Source organism: Ovis aries, chromosome 1 (genome assembly GCF_016772045.2).
Source record: "Ovis aries strain OAR_USU_Benz2616 breed Rambouillet chromosome 1, ARS-UI_Ramb_v3.0, whole genome shotgun sequence".
In the NCBI taxonomy this organism is placed as follows: Eukaryota; Metazoa; Chordata; class Mammalia; order Artiodactyla; family Bovidae; genus Ovis; species Ovis aries.
Genome location: NC_056054.1, coordinates 177,309,896 through 177,330,590, shown reverse-complemented (window position 1 = coordinate 177,330,590; position 20,695 = coordinate 177,309,896). Strand labels below are relative to the sequence as shown.

The following is a 20,695-nucleotide window of genomic DNA, read 5'->3' as shown; positions in this document are numbered from 1 at the left end:
GTGCACAAACATAAAAATAGGGGGCAGTGGCAAAAGGTCTATGACCTAGTGGTCAATGAAATGGGAGGCTAAGCAAGTGGTCTGGCTAGACTGTGAGTTCTGTGGAGCTGGGGGCTGCCTGTCTCATTCATTATACCCCAGTTCAGTTCAGTTCAGTCTTTCAGTCATGTCTGACTCTTTGCAGCCCCATGGACTGCAGCATGCCAGGCTTCTCTGTCTATCACCAACTCCCAGAGCTTACTCAAACTCATGTTCATTGAGTCGGTGATGCCATCCAACCGTCTCATTTTCGGTCATCCCCTTCTCCTCCCACCTTCAATTTTTCCCAGCATCAGGGTCTTTTCAAATGAGTCAGTTCTTTACATCAGGTAGCCAAAGTATTGGAATTTCAGCTTCAGCATCAGTCCTTCCAAAGAATATTCAGGACTGATTTCCTTCAGGATGGACTGGTTGTATCTTCTTGCAGTCCAAGGGACTTTCAAGAGCCTCCTCCAACACCACAGTTCACATCCATACATGACTAATGGAAAAACCATAGCTTTGACTAGATGGACCTTTGTTGAAAAAGTAATGTCTCTGCTTTTGAATATGCTATCTAGATTGGTCATAACTTTCCTTCCAAGGAGTAAGCATCTTTTAATTTCATGGCGGAAGTCACCATCTGCAGTGATTTTGGAGCCCCCCAAAATAAAGTCTGACACTGTTTCCCCATCTATTTGCAATAAAGTGATGGGACTGGATGCCATGACCTTAGTTTTCTGAATGCTGAATTTTAAGCCAAGTTTTTCTCTGTCCTCTTTCACTTTCATCAAGAGGCTCTTTAGTTCTTTGCTTTCTGCCATAAGCGTGTCATCTGCATATCTGAGGTTATTGATATTTCTAGCGGCAATCTTGATACCAGCTTGTGCTCATCCAGTCCAGCATTTTTCATGACATACTCTGCATATCAATTAAATAAGCAGGGTGACAATATACAGCCTTGACATATTCCTTTCCTGATTTGGAACCAGTCTGTTGTTCCATGTCCAGTGCTAACTGTTGCTTCCTGACCTGCATACCGATTTCTCAGGAGTCAGATAAGGTGGTCTGTTTTTCCATCTCTTTAAGAATTTTCCTCAGTTTTGTGATCCACACAGTCAAAGGCTTTGGCATAGTCAATAAAGCAGAAGTAGATATTTTTCTGGAACTCTCTTGCTTTTTCAATGATGTTGGCAATTCGATCTCTGGTTCCTCTGCCTTTTCTAAGTCCAGCTGGAACATCTGTATCCCAGCACCTCAAAAATTCCTGGCTCATTGTTGGCACTCAGTGTTTTCTTGTTGAGTGAAGGAAGGTCTTGGATGATTTTCAGTGTCAGAGGTGGCATTTCTGAGGTCTGCTCTCTGAGGCTATGTATTTGTGTGCTAAGTTGCTTCAGCAATGTCTGACTCTTTGAGACCCTATGGACAATAGCCCACCTGGCTCCTCCATCCATGGAATTCTCCAGGCATGAAGACTGGAGTGGGTTGCTATTTCCTTCTCCTCCTTCCTCCTTGACCCAGGGATCAAAATCACATCTCTTATGTCTCCTACACTGGCAAGCAGTTTCTTTACCATTAGCAGCTCAGATGGTAAAGAATCTGCCTGCAATGTAGGAGAGCTGAGTTCAGTCTCTGGGTTGGAAAGATCCCATAGAGAAGGGAATGGCAACCCACTCCAGTATTCTTGTCTGGAAGACCTGGATTTATGCCAGTACTGTCTCATCCTAAATTTGTCTGGGGTCTTCTATGGTTCCACGCAGGGGTGTGCCTATTTTACCACTCAGCTGTTCAGCCTGTTGGGTTTTCCTAGGACAGTACTGAGAAAGCAGCTGGGACTCAGAAAACACGTTAATTCAGGCTGAATTGAGCTGGGCTTTCCTGAATCTTGCCGTTGGCTATGAAGTTCCATTGTTTTCATTACTTTCTACATTTGTTTAAAGAATATAATTTCATTAGGGAGAAAAAGACTATGAATTGGATGTCTGCAGCAAGATCTGTAGCTTAATAATTATGACTGATTATACAGTTCACTAGATCTTAGAATTTGTAATGAAACCACAGCCTTTTGAAGTTGGTTTTCATGACATGTTCCATCCCGTTTCCTTTCTTAAAAGAGGACAAAAGTGAACCTTACCAGCTTCTGAGGCAGCCAGTCATCATGTGACTTCATAATCATCCTCTGGGTAGCCAAAATGAAATTTAGATTTTTCAGTTATAATTCAATGTTTATTCCAAGCAAGTTAGTTTCATTTAGATATAAGCATTCATGTTTTTTTTGACATATAAAAATCACTTATGTTTGAAAACATATCAGACATAACCTTGTTACTGTCTTGACAGAGGCCTAGATTTTGTAAAGTGAGAAATAGCTACTCTTATTACACTTGAGCTACTTGAGTCTGGAAGTAAAACAGGGTTTCTCAGTCTTGGCTCTATTGACATTTTGGACCCTATTAATTCTTTGTCCTGTGTTGTAGCATCATTGGCCTCTACATAAGAGATGGCAGGAGCACCATTCCTTCCCTCACTGGGGCAGCCAAAACTGTCCCCAGATACTGCATGTGTCCCTGGAGCAGGGGCACAGAGAACAAAATCACTCTGGTGAGAACCACTGATTTGAAAGAGTCCCGAGGTCCATTGTGGTGGAACCTTATTTTTAAGGAGATTTTTTTATTTTCCAGGAATTTCCCAACTACATCTCCTTAGTACGATTGTACATGAGGTAGCATTTTTCTGCTTTAAACAAATATGTTTCTTTGACTGTGCTCTTTCAAATTCTCCAATACTAGAGCTATATTAGATTGTAGACCCCTTAAGGATAAGAAATGTCCTTTTCTTTTCCTTGAAATTGTTCACAGAAGTAAGAATATTTGAACTGATGGAACAGTTTAGTAGTATATGTCACATAGAAAACTGAGCTAGAAGAAATTCACTTATGCCTTCAATTGGCAAACTGTATTTACCATGACATATCATGATTCTTGTTCTTTTGAAAAAGAGAAAAAGTCACTGGAGAAGAGTATCTGGTACATCAGTTTAGTTCAGTTGCTCAGTCGTGTCCGACTCTTTGCGACCCCATGAATTGCAGCACACCAGGCCTCCCTGTCCATCACCAACTCCCAGAGTTCACTCAGACTCACGTCCATTGAGTCAGTGATGCCATCCAGCCATCTCATCCTCAGTTGTGCCCTTCTCCTGCCCTCCCAGCATCAGAGTCTTTTCCAATGAGTCAACTCTTCGCATGAGGTGGCCAAAGTACTAGAGCTTCAGCTTTAGCATCATTCCTTCCAAAGAAATCCCAGTGCTGATTTCATTCAGAATGGACTGGTTGGATCTCCTTGCAGTCCAAGGGACTCTCAAGAGTCTTCTCCAACACCACAGTTCAAAAGGATCAATTCTTTGGCGCTCAGCTTTCTTTATAGTCCAACTCGCAACATCCATACATGACCACTGGAAAAACCATAGCCTTGACTAGATGGACATTTGTTGGCAAAGTAATATCTCTGCTTTTCAGTATGCTATCTAGGTTGGTCATAACTTTCCCTCCAAGGAGTAAGCGTCTTTTAATTTCATGGCTTCAGTAACCATCGCAGTGATTTTGAAGCCCAGAAAAATAAAGTCTGACACTGTTTCCGCTGTTTCCCTATGTATTTCCCATGAAGTGATGGGACCAGATGCCATGATCTTCGTTTTCTGAATGTTGAGCTTTAAGCCAACTTTTTCACTCTCCACTTTCATTTTCATCAAGAGGCTTTTTAGTTCCTCTTCACTCTCTGCCATAACGGTGATGTCATCTACATATCTGAGGTTATTGATATTTCTCCCAGCAATCTTGATTCCGGCTTGTGCTTCTTCCAACCCAGCATTTCTTGTGATGTACTCTGCATATAGGTTAAATAAGCAGGGTGACAATATACAGCCTTGACATACTCCTTTTCCTATTTGGAACCAGTCTGTTGTTTCATGTACTGTTTTAACTGTTGCTTCCTGACCTGCATATAGATTTCTCAAGAGGCAGGTCAGGTGGTCTGTATTTCCATCTCTTTCAGAATTTTCCACAGTTTATTGTGATCCACACAGTCAAAGACTTTGGCATAGTCAATGAAGCAGAAATACATACTTAAGGTCAGCTTATTTCATCTCTCTTTGTAACGCTTCCTGAATTCATGAACTCATAGACACCCTTCCATACTCAAAGATAAAGGCAACCCACTCCAGTATTCTTGCCTGAAAAATTCCATGGTCAGAGGAGCCTGGCTGGCTATAGTCCTAAGGGTCTCAAAGAGTCGGACACAACTGAGTGACCAAGCACAACAACAACGACACGACCTCTCCTTCAGTATTGTAATTCTATAAAACACAGCACTTTCCACCTTACTATTTGGACTTACTATTTTCATATGTGCATGTCATCTTTCTCCAAGCACACAACAATCTTTCTGAAGGCAGAAACAAATTGTTATCTCTTTTGATACCAAAGAGTCTATTACATGATATCTACATAGTGAAGGAGCATTATTCTCATTTTTTCTTTTTCATTCACTTATTCAGCTAATGTTTTTGCATTCCAATTCTGTGCTAGGCATGTGGCAGGAAGCAAAACAAATATGATCCTTGTCCTCATGAAGTTTTTAGACCAGTTGGAAAAAACATGTCATTTAATGTATTGAGAACTAGATTTATATTGAGAAGAATTTTGTGTGAATACTAACTTTGCCACTTATTAGTCATGTGGTCACTTATGCTCTCAGTATCTCAGTGTCCCCATCTGGAAAATGGGAATGGGAATGGGAATGCTTGCTCCATCTATCTCTCATTATGAGTGTGTGCCTGCTTAGTCACTTCAGTCATGTCTGACTCTTTGCAACCCCATAGACTGTAACCTGCCAGGCTCCTCTGTCTATGGGATCCTCTCATTATAAAAAAGATCAATGAGTTTTAGGTGCAAACATTTTCTAAGTGATAAAATGTGGTTGCTTTACTTTGTACACAAATTCTTTGACACTTTTTCCTTCAAGATGTGGAGCTCAATTCTCTTCCTCGAGTATAAGCTGGACATAGTGACTTCTTTTTAACAGGTAGAATATAGCAGTAATAATGGTATACAGTTTTGTAGACTGGGTCATAAGGAGGCAGAGGGGTTTTATCTTGGTGACTCTATTTCTTGAATTAGTTGGTCTGGGGGATTACAGCTGCCATAGAGAGAGGCAGCCCTGTAGAGAGGTCCATGTGGTGAGTGGCTGAGACCTCCTGCTGACGTGTCCAAGTTTGGAAGCAGAGCCCTCAGCTTCAGTCAAGCCTTCAGACGTTGGGAGCCCAACAGCCTGACTCCACCCTCATGAAAGAACCTGAGCCACACCCCAGCTAAGCTGCTCCTGTCTCATGTAAAACCACATGAGACAATATATATGTTAAACCTAGTTTATTTTTGTTTCGGTAATTTGTTATACAGCGATAGATAACTAATACATAGAGTACTAGAGAGATTTAAGGTATTACTGTTGAATATGCTAATGTTTGTTGAATGAAGAATATCATAATTTACTATGGTTTATTGCTGAATGTTGAGTTAGAAGTGGAAGAAAAAGAAGCCTAAAAGAGAGAAAATTATAAAGTCTCAAGAACTAGGTAAAAATAGATGGATGCAAAACTTCTATTGGGTGATTTGTAGGCAGGCATTTCTCACCCTGCCATGCTTCATTCTCTGAGTGCTATCAACCTGTGACAGTGACTGCAGGCTATCTGTCAAAGACTACAGGCTAAATGAATTGTTCATTTGTAGTGACTGCTTTGTTTCATTGCATTTTCAGTTCTTGTTTTGAGCTAAAATTGATAGTTTTAATTAAAGAAGAAATAAAAAGCATACTTCTACTTTATATAGAATATACTTTTCTGTGCTAGAGAAAGTCACCTTGGTCCTTTATTAAACATAAAGGCCACAGACATGGAAATTTATGATTTGTTTGCATGAATGCCAACTTCTGAAAGTCACTGCTATCCCTTTGCCATTGTAACACTGACCCAGCCTGAACTCCATTATTAATAATGCCATTGGAAGGCTGAATTCAAGTCCTCACCCCAGTCAGTTTTGTCAAAATTAATTTGAACCAGAACAGATTTAAATTTAAAACTATCTACCTACCTATGGCCCACAGGATCCCTATTTACAACAATTTCTTAAACACCCCACTGAGAGCACAGTTGTAGAGGAGCACTGTCAATTTATTAACCCCTTTAATAATAAATGCAGAATTTCAATTTCTCGTTGAATATTTATTGACCCTGGTTTTGCCAGGTCTTAAAGTAAAAGACTTTGGAAGTTGTGCTAATTCTTTTAATCCATGAAAATAGTACTTAATATATTTATTTAAAATCTCCATAGATAAGAATGGGGCATGAATCATACAAATTTTCTGAAATTTTTTCTTATTAATCTACTTAAAGGATTAATAGTTCATGGGAAGTAAAACAGTATGAAAACATTCTTACCTGCAGGAGATATGCTGTTGGCTGGAGAAGGTCGTGTGCCAAGGGTAGATTCTGTAGGATTGAGTGGAGAATCTATTGGAGGGTTCACTGAGCCTGGAAGGATGAAACAGACATTGCTAATGAACAAAATACTGTGGCAGGAAGATAAAATATTAACTTAGTTCCCACCAAACCTTTATTCATCTAACAAATTATTATTGATTAAAAGTCATCATAGGGCTAGGCAGTGGAGTAAAATGGTGAAAGGCAAAGACATAGGACTGTCTTTAAAGAACATACAGCCTAGAATATAGGTAGGTAGCCAGGCACTGTGCTGAGTGCTAGGATAACAGAAGTGCGAGATGCCAGGAGAATGCATGGAGGGCCACCAACCAACGTTGAGAGGTCAGGAAAGCTTCCTGGAGAACACCACATTTAACTAAGGCCTGGTAAAACAATTATAGCGGCAATGTTTTGAGGCATTAGGCAAGTAACCATACAGCTTACAAATCCATAGACCCACAAAAATATTTTTTATCACTAAGAATACAATGATACAGCCCTCCAAAAGGACATGACATCAATGGACATAAGATTGATGGTATTACTGTGCTCTTACTAAAATTTCTATTTTTTTTCATAAATTTTTTATTTGGCTACAACTTTTTTTTTCCTCTCTCTCTCATGCGTGTGTGTGGGGGGGTTTCAGGGATGAAAGAGAAGCTGATATGTTTTTCACTTATCATTATACATTCATGTCAGTTCCTTAAAGTTCATTGTTGTACTATAAAATAATTCTACCAGCAGTTTAAAACAATTTACAAATGTCAGAAGGACCTATTGACTTTAGGAATATGTGGATTAGTATAATTAATATTTAATTATTAAATATAGTTATTTAATTATATTTAAATTAATTTTATTTAAATAAAGTTATTTTTATTTAAGGCTAGCAGATTTTGTGATTTTTCTATATATAATGGCATTGAGTATAGTATTACACATCTGATGATCTGAATCAATTATTTGGACATTTAATTAGAAATGATATCATTTTTTCTACTCTTTAAGTAATAAGTATATATAATTTATGTCACTTAATAGCACATAGCACATTGGAAGGAATTTGCTCTTGTAATCTAAAGGCATCTGTGCTTTATTTTCATTGGTAATTTGTTATTGCTATTGACTATAGGTTGTGCTCACAGTTGGCTGTGACTTGCTATCATAAATGACCACTTGCTATTAAGTATTCTGAGGGGTAGTTATATGAAGAATATGTGAATATGTCAGTAGGGGGACTATCCTCTTCCTCTCATGCTATCAGGAGCAAGTATGAACTCCTCAGTATGACACACAAATCTGATTCTGATCTAATCCCACATTAAATTTCCATCTTCATTTCCTGATGTTGCCTATTATCTTTTGACGGTGTTAGTCGCTCAGTCATATCTGACTCTTTGCAACTGCATGCACTGTAGCCCGCCAGGCTCCTCTGTTCATAGAATTCTCCAGGCAAGAATATTGAAGTAGGTAGTCATTCCCTTCTCCAGGGGATTTTCCCGACCCAGAGATTGAATTTGGGTCTCCTGCATTGCAGGCAAATTCTTTACTGACTGCACCACTAGGGAATCTTTATCTTTTACATCTCTTTAAAATCACACCCTCAATCCAATCCAATTTACCAAACATAATATGTTCTCCATGACTTCTTGATCTTTGTGTTTGCTGTTTCCCAAGACTTGCCCATTCCAAACTTTCTACTACGTGCCTCTCAAACTTGAAGAACTCTAGGGTTCTTTGTGATGTGCTCATAGTACTTAATGTTTACCCTAGCAAAGGCCTCATTATTTCATTGCTATGTCTCTCAAGAGAAGTAATTGTTTTGTTTCTCACTGTATTCCTAGTTCCCGGCAAACGTAAGTAGATGAATATATATATTCCCTCTTACCCCTGAATGAAAGAAGATCAATTTTAAATATGTATCTGACTGCTGTTGTGTCATAAGCCTCATTTTCCAAACTATTGGGCTGGCCAAAAAGTTTGTTTGGGACTTTACAGAAATAGCAGCCTTAATGAGATGGAACATTGGTATGGAAAAATAATGCAAAGGTGTTTTTGTCTGTAGATTGATTAGAATAGAGACTGGCAAACTATGGCTAAGGTGAAATTCCACTCACTGTCTATATTTGCAAATAAAGTTTTATTGAAATACATCCATGCCCATTTGTTTATGTATTGTCTATGGCTGCTCTTGTACTACAATAGCAGAGCTGAATAACTGTGATAGAGACCACACGGTCCATAAAACAACATATTTACTATCCGGCAGGTTAAAAACAGAAAATATTCGCCAACTGGAACAAAAGCTGTTGATAGGTTATGCTCAATCCTAGGTTTCTGAATTAGGAAAGAAGCATTTAATTTTTATTTGTTGACTATTTTATATTAAGGTATTATTTTGCCAGGTTTCATCACTAAATATCTTTGTAAGCTGCAGGGTCCTTAGCTTCACAGTGCATTATGATGTTACTGCAAGATTTGCATTTTGAGATGAGCTCTTTGCTCTATGACAAAAATGATGCACAGCTTTGCTGAGGCTGTCAAGAGTTTCTAGTTTCAGACTGGCCTATGAAGTAGAAGTTCTGTCCTGGTGAAAACAAAACTAAGCGGGTATAAAAAGGAGGGGCTAAAACCTAACAAAGAAAATGTATTTCCCAAAATCAAATACAGAATTTAACAGAAACATGTCAGCTAGTTTTCAGACCATTGCATTCACCATAATGTTGTAAAGGGCTGGGCTGCTGAACACTTCATCCATTTCTGAGTGTGTTCACTCTGCACAGGCCTGGCAGGGCTCTTGGGACCACCCCCATGGGCAGCAGTGGTCAATTCTAGAGCTTCCTCAGAGTTTGACTCAGCCATTAGCTGGTTCACTCAGAAAAGAACTGAACTTCAGGGTTTGGGTAGGTACTTGCTTCTCAAAATGTGGTCCATAGTAACTTTTAGGATCTTATTAGAAATGCAGACTCTCAGGCCCCTTCCCAATCCCTCAACTTACTGAATCAAAATCTGCTTTTTAAGAAGATCATTAGGTGATCTGTATGTATAGTAAAGTCCTTTCTTGATATTCTCAACATTCCTGGGATCAGTCACAGGTATGTGGGAAACCATGAAACCAGAGAATTTGGCTGGCGTATGTCACCCTCATATTCAGTAGTCCTCTCATCCTGCTATTGAGCCATCCCTTTTGAATCTTCTTCCCACATCCTCAAACACATATGAACACTATCCCTTACACACAGTGAACCACTCATCAATTCTTAACTCTCTTGTATCCCAAAGGTCTGGATCTCAGCTGTTACAGTTGGAAATCAATTTAATCAACAAATCTCTGTTGAGGCTGATGATAGCCAGAATATTACCCACCCTGGGGAGGTATCTGCACTTAACTTTTGAACTGAAACAATATAAGACAGTCCCTCTATTGCCCCCAAACAAAATAACTCCTTGCATATGCCAAAACATTGATTCTGCAGCACTACAATGTTAGACATTCTCATAGACTAGGTTGACATGCTAGAATATTTTTAGAAAGAGTCTTTTTTTTTTTTAAACTACTGTTGAATCATGACAATTCTTTAGGCCTTAGTATTCAAATAGCTGCCTGACAAGTCACCTTCACTTTGATCCCTTCCCTTTCCTGAGTTTTCTAGAGTAAGAATCACTGAGCAGTTGAATGTCCTGGAAGATAGGGGTAGGTGGGGAAGGAAGCACCTCAGAGGGCTGTTACCTTTTAGCCTTCCAACATTATTACTCTTTTCTGGGAACAAAAGAGAGCAAAATCTCCTCCCCTTCTCTCTCTAAATCTCCTTTCTGTTATATAATAGTCTCAGAATTTCTCTATTTTAGCACTAAGAGACACATTTATCTCCTGCGTTTTCATCTCAATATCTGTCTACTGACTCTTCCACAAGGCAATGATCCTTGCGTGAGGCATCAGAACTTTGCTCCAGAGTTTGTGAAGCATCCAGCAGTACTACTGCAGGCAGAAAGCATGTTTGCAAGTAAACGTTTAAGAACTTACAACAAATGGGAAAATATGATACTGCAATGACAGTGCTTTGTGGAGCCTCAACTGTATCTTCTAAATCATTCATGAAGATAGATATCAGAATATGAGCAGAATACAAGATATAATTTTGGGAAATTGAACTGTTTAAGATTTATTATCTTTAATATTTGATTGTAAAGGATGGAAACTCATTTGACAATTTAAAATTAATCATCTTCTCAGAGCCTAAACTTATACTAGAGCAGGGCTATCCTGTAAAATTGAAATTATGGTGTGCTTTGAGTACCAGAATCAGTGCTCTTCCTTATTACCTTAAAAATATTCACTATTTTCTGATATTAAAGTCAAATACAGTTCAAGAGAATGAGAAGGCAAGCTTGGAAGAAAATATTTGCAAAAGACACATCTGATAAAGAACCGTTATCAAAATATTCAAAGAATTCTTAAATATCAACAATAAGAAAACAGATAACCTGATTTAAAAATGGGCAAGAGTTAGACATCTCACCACAGAAAATATAGATTTGGCAAATAAGCATATGAAAATGTGCTTCACATCATATATCATCAGAAAATGCAAATTGAAACAATGCTGAATTATTGCTACACCTGTTAGAATGGCTGAAATTTAGAATACTGAAAATACAAAATGCTGGCAGGGACGTGGAGCAATAGTAACTCTCCTTCATTGCTGGTCAGTTTCGAAGACAATTTGGTGATTTCTTATAAATCTAAACATACTCTTAGAATACAATCTAGCAATTGTGCCCCTTGGTATTTACTCAAAGGATTTGCAAACACATGACCCACACAAACTTGCACATGAATGTTTATTGAAGCTTTACTTTTTAAAAATTTTTATTTGAGTATAGTTGATTTATAATCATTTCAGGTGTATAGTAAAGTAAATGGCCTGTATGGGAAAAGAATATAAAGGCTTTATTTTTTATTGCCCAAACTCAGAAGCAAACAAGATGTCCTTCAGTAGATGAATGGATATATAGACTGTGGTATACTCATTGAAAGGAATACTATTCAGTGCTAAAAAAACACTATCAAGCCATGAAAAGACATGGAGGAATCCTAAATGCATACTGTTAAGTGAAAGAAGTCTGTATTAGGACAGTGAAAACTTAGGGCTCTATGACACTATAATGATGAGAACATCATTTGTCCAAATCCATAGTATGCACATCACCGAGAGGAAGCCCTAGAATAAACTAAGGCCTTTGGGCAGCTGTCTTGTGTTGGCATAGGTTCATCAGTGGTGACAAAGGCACCATTCTGGTGGGTGATGTGGATAACGAGGGAGAAGATGCACATGTGGGGAGGGGCATATGGGAAATCTCTGTACCTTCCTCTTAATTTTGCTGTGAAGTTGAAACTGCTCTAAAAAATAGTCTTTAAACAATAACAAAAAGCCAAGAGACAGTCTTAACATCATAAAATATTTTTCAAATGTGATGCTTCGCTGGTGGCTCAGTGGTGAAGAATCTGCCGCCAATGCAGAAGATGTGGGTTCAGTCCCTGGGTCAGGAAGATCCCCTGGCGAAGGAAATGGCAGCCCACTCCAGGATTCTTGTCTGGGAAATCCCATGGACAGAGGAGCCTGGTGGGCTATAGTCCATGGGGTTGCAAAGAGTCGGACACGACTGAGCGACTAAACAAACAACAAAATCTGTCTACGATGATTCAGGACTCTGACAAAGCTACTGGGAAATCGATGTGAGAACCAGCTGCTTCTACCCTCTTCCAGGATTGTAGCCCTAACCTCGTGCAGTGTTCTGGAAAGGAGGAGCACTTATTTCTGAGGGAATTAGGTCACGTTGAGTACGAATATTTCATGACCATTCCTGAATAATTAATTCAAAGTTCACAGAATGAGGTGAATGCGCAGGGATGCAGCGACGATGCTACTGTCCTGGTGTCTGAATGGCACCTCTTTCTGCAGGGTCGGTGGCGGGGGTGGACTTACAGAGCCACATACCCGGTCCGAGGCTCACAGGAACCAAACACTGGCACTGGTGTCAGGGTTGGGAAGCAGCCAATATGCAGACTGTAGCCTTGAAACAAAGGGAAATTTTTCCCTCATAAATTATTCTGGTTTTTATAAGTTACATACTGTAGCGTCTCTGAAAATAGGAAGGTGGTAAAAGATGTCAGTGATTCTGTGGAGTTGTAATAATGACTTGCAAAATTAAGCTTTATAGGTACTACTTTGTTGTTACATAAGATTAGTTGACAGCTGTCACTTCATACTTCAGTTTTTTATGGGCAATCTGCTGTCACTATATTTGTTGAGACATTTGTTCACATCTCTTTTGTAGTAAATCTTTATTACTTGATCCGGTTCAGAGTAATGTATTCTGGTTAATCAAATGTTGCAATAAGTAGAATGATCCCACATATCAACTTTGAAGTCATAAAAATCCTCTGTATAAGATTTTGTGCTTCAAATATAGGTATACTAAAGTCATGATATGGTATACATGGCTTTTCCAGGCTTCCTTGGTGGCAGAGTGGTAAAGAATCTGCCTATCACTAACAAACACATGAAAAGATGCTCAACATCACTCATTATTAGAGAAATGCAAATCAAAACCACAATGAGGTACCACTTCACACCAGTCAGAATGGCGGCGATCCAAAAATCTGCAAGCAATAAATGCTGGAGAGGGTGTGGAGAAAAGGGAACCCTCCTACACTGTTGGTGGGAATGCAAACTAGTACAGCCACTATGGAGAACAGTGTGGAGATTCCTTAAAAAATTGCAAATAGAACTACCTTATGACCCAGCAATCCCACTTCTGGGCATACACACAGAGGAAACCAGAATTGAAAGAGACGCATGTACCCCAATGTTCATCGCAGCACTGTTTATAATAGCCAGGACATGGAAACAACCTAGATGTCCATCAGCAGATGAATGGATAAGAAAGCTGTGGTACATATACACAATGGAGTATTACTCAGCCGTTAAAAAGAATTCATTTGAATCAGTTCTGTTGAGATGGATGAAACTGGAGCCAATTATACAGAGTGAAGTAAACCAGAAAGAAAAACACCAATACAGTATACTAACACATATATATGGAATTTAGGAAGATGGCAATGACGACCCTGTATGCAAGACAGGGAAAGAGACACAGATGTGTATAACGGACTTTTGGACTCAGAGGGAGAGGGAGAGGGTGGGATGATTTGGGAGAATGCCATTCTAACATGTATACTATCATGTGAATTGAATCGCCAGTCTATGTCTGACGCAGGATGCAGCATGCTTGGGGCTGGTGCATGGGGATGACCCAGAAAGATGTTATGGGGAGGGAGGTGGGAGGGGGGTTCATGTTTGGGAATGCATGTAAGAATTAAAGATTTTAAAATTTAAAAAATAAAAAACTAAAATTAAAAAAAAAAAAAAAAGAATCTGCCTATCAATGCAGGAGACACAAGGGGCATGGGTTCGATCCCTGGGTTGGGAAGATCTTCTGGAGGAGGAAATGGCAACCTGCTCCAGTATTCTTCCCTGTAAAATTCCGTGGACAGAGGAGCCTGTTGGGCTACAGTCCATGGGGTAGCAAAGAGCGGACAAGACTAAGCAAACACACATACACAACATGGCTTATCCATTCCTAAGTATTAGAATGAAATATGCTATATGTAAATAGATGCTTTTATAGACTCAGAAGTAATTTTAGGATTTTAAAAACTCTCTTGATTATAAATATATTAGTGTTAAATTTCATTATATGGTAGATTAACAAAAATGCTAGTTAATTGAGTTATTATTAATTGAATCTGAACAAAAAGTTCACTGTACTCACCAGAAATTCTTGGAAACAGGAATTAGCTACTTTTTATTTGAAGAAATTCTTTTCAGTAGAGTCCCTTTAGTCAAAAAATGTTTGATACTTTGAAATTGAATAATTTTGAATAGTGTAGAGAGAGTTTTCAGAGATTAAAATATCATGGAAACAATCAGTATTCTATTTGTTTTAGTTAGAAATGTTCTGAACTTATGGCAGTCTTGGCCACCCTCTTGTTGACCTCATTAAATAGATAACTCACCCAAGGAAAATGTGATCTTTTCAGATGAGCTATTCCACACTTTGTGTCCAGGGGCCGGAGACAGAGCCATACACCAGATGGTCAGGTTGTCTGAGTGGGCTGGTTTAATATCATATACACTTGTCAAAACAGATTTCAGTTCCCAAAATCCATCTTTGTTTTTTCTTTTTTCACTAGTGATATACATTTCTACAAGACAGATAAGAACAAAGTTCATCACAAACATTTCCCATATGAGTCGTGAAATGATGTCAGGGCATGGCTGGAGACAGTTCAGCTTACAGTGGTGTAGTCTACAGGTGGTCAAACTGAAGCTCTTGTCCATTTGTCTGGCAGGCCTGGAATTAAACTGAACTGTTTTGTTCAAGCTCCTACATGGCATTGATCCATGGTCAAGGTATGGAATATATTGGTTAAAGGTGTTGCTTTATTTATAACCAGGGGTCTAGTGGGTCTGGGGGCAAGTTTCCCCAGCTCATCAGCATTGCTGATAACAGTGAGATTGATGATTTGTCCCTGGCCTGAGTGAGATCCTGGGAGGTCTCTTCTGTGGAGAGTGAGTAGTAGCAAGAATACACCTAAGTGACCAGAAAAATATAAAACAACCTCAGCTGAGACTCCATTTTGGGTCCTCCACTTTGAGGTGCTGTGAATGTGTACATGGGATGGATGGTGGCTCAGATGGTAAAGAAAGTGAAAGTGAAGTCGCTCAGTTGTGTCTGACTCTTTGCAACCCCGTGGACTGTAGCCCACCAGGCTTCTCTGTCCATGGGATTCCAGGCAAGAATTCTGGAGTGGGTTGCCATTTCCTTCTCCAGGGGGTCTTCCCGACCCAGGGATAGAACCTAGGTCCCCTGCATTGCAGGCAGACGCTTTACCCTCTGAGCCACCGGGGAAGCCCAAATGGTAAAGAATGTGCCTGCAATGCAGGAGACCCGGTTCGGTCCCTAGATTGGAAAGATCCCCTGGAGAAGGGAATGGCCCCTATTCTAGTATTCTTGCCTGGAGAATTTCACGGACAGAGGAACCTGGCCAGCAATGGTCCATAGTGTCCCAAAGAGTCGGACATGACCAAGCGACTAACACTTTCACTTCACTTTCAAATGTGTACATGGGATTCATATCCTTGCTGCTGCTGCTAAGTCGCTTCAGTCGTGTCCGACACCATGCGACCCCATAGACGGCAGCCCACCAGGCTCCCCCGTCCCTGGGATTCTCCAGGCAAGAATACTGGAGTGGGTTGCCGTTTCCTTCTCCAATGCATGAAAGTGAAAGTGAAGTTGCTCAGTTGTGTTCGACTCTTAGTGACCCCATGGACTGCAGCCTGCCAGGCTCCTCCATCCATGGGATTTTCCAGGCAAGAGTACTGGAGTGGGGGTGCCATTGCCTTCTCCATCCATATCCTTACTTTAAGGATATTGTTGCTAGATTATATCTTTTTCCTGAAATAAGCTGCTACTTATTTATAACAATGTATGTTATTTATAACGCTGTCATTTGGGGTCCTGTGAGTCTTCTTTAGAAATAGAATCCTGTTTAACTGCCACTGTTGGTACCACCTCCAAATAGCATACATGGCAGCGGGACATGAATGTAGAACTCTCTGTCCCTATAGGTCAGAACTTTTGTTTCACAGCTTCTTGACACTGAAGGTTCTAAATGCTAATTCTAAAGTTAGCACTTGCCAAAGTAGTAACTACATGCAGTTGTGTGCTGGTAAAATTCTGGCCACAGTGCCTGGCCTCACAGTTGCAAGGATAATGACCCTTCTAACATCTATGATGAACAAATCTATAATGACCCTTAACAGATATTTGCAGGATTGCATCCTATCATTATTGTGGGAGAATTGTTTTTAAAGTGATCCAGTAACAAAACCAGTAAGTCAACATGAGTCAAATAGATCAATAGAATCATTCATCAACAAAGACTGAAAACTTTATCAATTAAAGATACTGCAGCAAGAAATATGTGACTGCTACTATTGAGCTTTGAGGAAAAATGACTCTGGAGAAAGGAGAAGGCCCATTGTCCCAGGCAGGAGATGGCCCAGATTGTTCTGGCAGTGTCTATCGTGTTTACCATGAAAACATGGCTTTGTACATTCTCACCTGAGCTTGTCTCCATGTATGTCCTGCTCCAGGAACTTTTAATCCTCCCAATGAACATGTTCCTTGTTATGGAGCCAAGTTATTTACATATACTTCCTTCAATCCTCCACCCCACCCTACCCAGATCCTTGCAAGGAAAAATAGAAATCATTTGTTTGTTGATTTAAGGTAGTGATACTAAGTTAATTGGAACTAAATGACATGATTAATACATGTACATTGAATTAAACTTGCTTGCTCTCATAGAAGAGATCTGCATTTATGAACAGTTAAATAATAACGGTACTGTTCATATGTGAATGGACCAAGTCAACTGTATTTCTTGTATTCTGGGAAATACCTCCCTGCTCCTTGGAGGAGCCAGATGAGGTGTCAGAAAATGGCATTTGGTAGGCAAGATGATGTTTTTCTTGGAATAAGAATTGCTCTTAAATGCCAAGATAGACCTGGGCAGTGGCAACTTCTATTTGTTTTCTCTCTTTCTTTGCCAAACCCACTTCCATTGACTGATTTCCTTACCTTCTCTTTCACCTTGAGGGAAGCTCCTCTGAATAAACCAGGTGAGATTTGCTGTGGGAAATACTTTCCTCAGTGAGCAGGTAAAAATTCTCTGGGGTTAGAGACAGAATATGGAAAGAATTATTTGCCAGTTCAGAAGAAACTGGTGCCCCATGCATCTCCACTGGGCCTCAGATGAGTCAAATTGGCACAAAATTACTTTTTCCATTTTTATTATTTTATTTATTTATTTATTGGTGGAACTCCCCAGACCAGGGATTGAAGCTGCACCCCCTGCAGTTAAAGCATAAAGTCTTAACCACTGGACCATCAGGGGAAGTCCTTTCCACTTTTAACAAGGCAGTGTTTACCTTTAAGAGGTTGCTTAAAATGTGAACTATAAATAGGCAATCGCCTATAGATAAGTTACAAATTAACAGCTAGAATTCAAGGTCAATTTAAGAAGAATCTAGAACTATACTAATGTTGCAAATCTGGATTCTGAGTTAGGAAAAGGAAGATTACATCTCTATATAGGCAGAATAAAATAGCATAAATGGAAACCAAAGAATAGAAAGAAGTTATAACAGGCAGAGGCCAGGGAAGCATATTCTGTCAGACCAAAAGCTAAAAGACTTTTGTTCCTCAAATAATGCAAAGTACTGTTTGTAGCAACAACTACAGAAACCATTTAATATAAATATTTCACTTTTGACTTGTAAAGAGTTTACCTAATTAATTGTTTATCATCTTAACAATGCTATAGGCTAGGTAGGACCCACTTTATTACTGCCATTTGACAGATGGGGAAGTCAGGGCACAGAATCACTGAATGGTTAAAGGGAGTGGAATGTAGCTGATGGTAAAACTGGAGGTGTTACCTTAATCTCAGTAAAAGATATTTCCTAGTAAAACACGTTGCATTAAAATAAGAAACAAGTAGAAGAGCAGATAGCTTATGTTACAAAACCAGGGAGCTTAGCAGTTGGGTTAGTTTATTATTATTATTTTTTCTCTCAACTCTGCAGTTGTTTTGTGAGATGGTGGTTTCTTCAAGATCCTGGTGAAAATATGCAGTAAGGTATTATCTGATCTTCATTATTTTATCTGATACACTAGAAAATTATAATCCTTTTTATAGTTTTGTTTTCTTGTCAAGAGATATGTGTATTTTACATGTGGCCAGCCCTAAATTTTTAATTCTCAGATATTTTTCACAGTTGATGAATATGCTAGTTAATTAGTAAAGAACTGTTACCTATATGTAATGCTTGGTGTGCCAATTCCCCTGCAGACTAGTTATACCCAAAGACTCTGGTTTTGAGCAGAGCTGAGAAACCAAATCTAAGAATAATACTAAGTCCCATCTTTCTGGTGAGATCCCACCAAGGTGCAAATGGACATCCCTCAGAACATCACTATAAAACCCCCAAGGAAATACTGAGACTTTCAGAGGAGGTTATTTGTTGCATCCAAAATGGTAGATAGCAAACACTAAAGCCCCAGATTTCCCACCCATTCAGCACTTAATGGGGATGCAGGCACATGGCAGGAATGCAGATCCATGAAATTCTGTCTCTTTCTGTCTTAAAAGCAAACGTAGGTCTCCTGAAATATATTCTTCTTAAGTAAAAGAAAGAGAATTCAGTTTATTTAATCCAATAAAATGCCAAAGACAGACTTTATCTAGGTGATTTGTGTAGGATCTATAGTGAAAAAAATGTTTTAAAAATGTGTAAAGGTTTCTATTAATGTCAATACCTTTAGCCCCTCTCATGATTTATTTTCTCTATGTTCATCTAATCTACCAAAAGATGATGATATGGTAATATCAGGAATTAGTAGGAGTTCCATTATTTTATAAAGGCAACTGGCTCACTGAAGAAATCTCTTGTTCAGTTCAATTCAGTCGCTCAGTCTTGTTAACTCAATAAAAATATTAAAAAGATTTAATGCCTATAAATTTTCTAAATTCAGATTTCATGGAATGATTCAGGTTTCAAATATTCTATACCATCTCCAGACAGTGTTCTAAGATTTTGCTTAGGAATATGGTTCTTGTCCTGAAACTCCTCTGGTCTCTAAAATTGAAAAACTTTAGACTAAACTAGTTCTAACTGAAGTCAAACATGTTATGAAATGTCAAGCATATGTGATTTCGCTGAGCAAGCCAAGTTGTATTTCTTTGTTAACTTTCAAAGGATTAAGAAGAAAAACATGTCAGATTTGAAAAAAATGTGAAATAAATATGAACAAGAGTTTATGTACACATGCATACAAACACGTGCACACACACACACACACACACACACCTTTCTCTGCTGAGGAGTCAAAATCATTCACTCACTCAGTGTGAGTCTGTTTATGAAGTATTCATGAAACAAGCAAATTATTGGTTTCTCTAGCACATTATTCTAAGTACATATGGTATAAGTGAGTAATACCACAAAGAATTCTGTAGAAAGAGCCAAAAAGCATTTGGAGAGTTCTGTGGGAGTGCAGAGAAGGATGAAATCTGGGAACAACTTGGCACAATTATATTTTGTGGACAGGGAAGCGTCAGGCCTGGAACCTACAGGTGGAAAGTAGTGGGAAATTCACAAAAGATGGGCAATGGATTGGTTCATGGACTTGGGTGTGAGTTGGGGATGTTGGATGCAGAGGTTTGAGCAAGATGAGATTGACGAGTCAGGAAAAATGAATCCAAATCTAGCTGTAACACTGATTATTCATTTATTTCCACAGAAGAAATACTGAAATGGTGACCATTTGTAAATGATCCCATATTCAGTTTGGTTAAGTCTGGACAGGACCTTTTCCAAAGGACTTTTCACAGAATCAGTTTGAAAATATTTAACTTATTAGTCTAGAAAGAAAAATCCTTAAAAAAAGTTCCCCTATTTGTTTACCAACTCTTCATTTCTATTTGGAGTCTCTCCAGGCCCCATACATTTACTTTTCACTTGAAATTTAACTTTTAGTCTCTACATGTTTTCTATTCTACCATTTCTGCATTTTCTTCCTGTAACTCAAGGTTTTTCCTCCCATGGATATCTTTAAAATGTGCTTGTCTCCTCTTAGTAGGTTTTCCTTCTAAAATCTATCTATCTATTTGTAAATTTATATTTTTTGCTTAAGTTGTGATTATCCCTTTATTTCACTTCAGCTGAAAGTAGAAGCCAACAGATTTCAGCTTTCCCAATTCTAGTTACATAATATAATAGAAATCAACCCCAAATTTGTTATATTTCTCTAAATTGCGGGAGAAGTGTCCTTTTATTTAATCTTCCCCTTTCGCAAGTTCTCTGACTTTTCTACTGACTTTACTTATAATACCAATAGTTTCCAACCAACAATGGAGACTTCACGGCCTGACAACTGGACAAAATATTTGAAACCACAGGTATCCTCAAGGCATGTGGTTTCTTTGCCCATTTTTCACCCTTCCTGTGTCTTA

The 20,695-nt window shown here is 38.9% G+C and overlaps 1 protein-coding gene across 2 annotated transcripts in view; it reads right to left on the bottom strand.

Moving 5' to 3' along the window:
- CD96 (CD96 molecule) overlaps positions 1 to 20,695 on the bottom strand; it is a 99,060-nt gene that overhangs the window by 38,210 nt on the left and 40,155 nt on the right. For both annotated transcript variants that reach the window (XM_027965703.3, NM_001306108.1), the window contains 3 exon segments: positions 17,260 to 17,350; positions 14,630 to 14,818; positions 6,508 to 6,600 (listed from right to left, as the gene is read on the bottom strand). In XM_027965703.3, the coding sequence (XP_027821504.2) occupies positions 6,508 to 6,600; positions 14,630 to 14,818; positions 17,260 to 17,350 (373 nt within the window).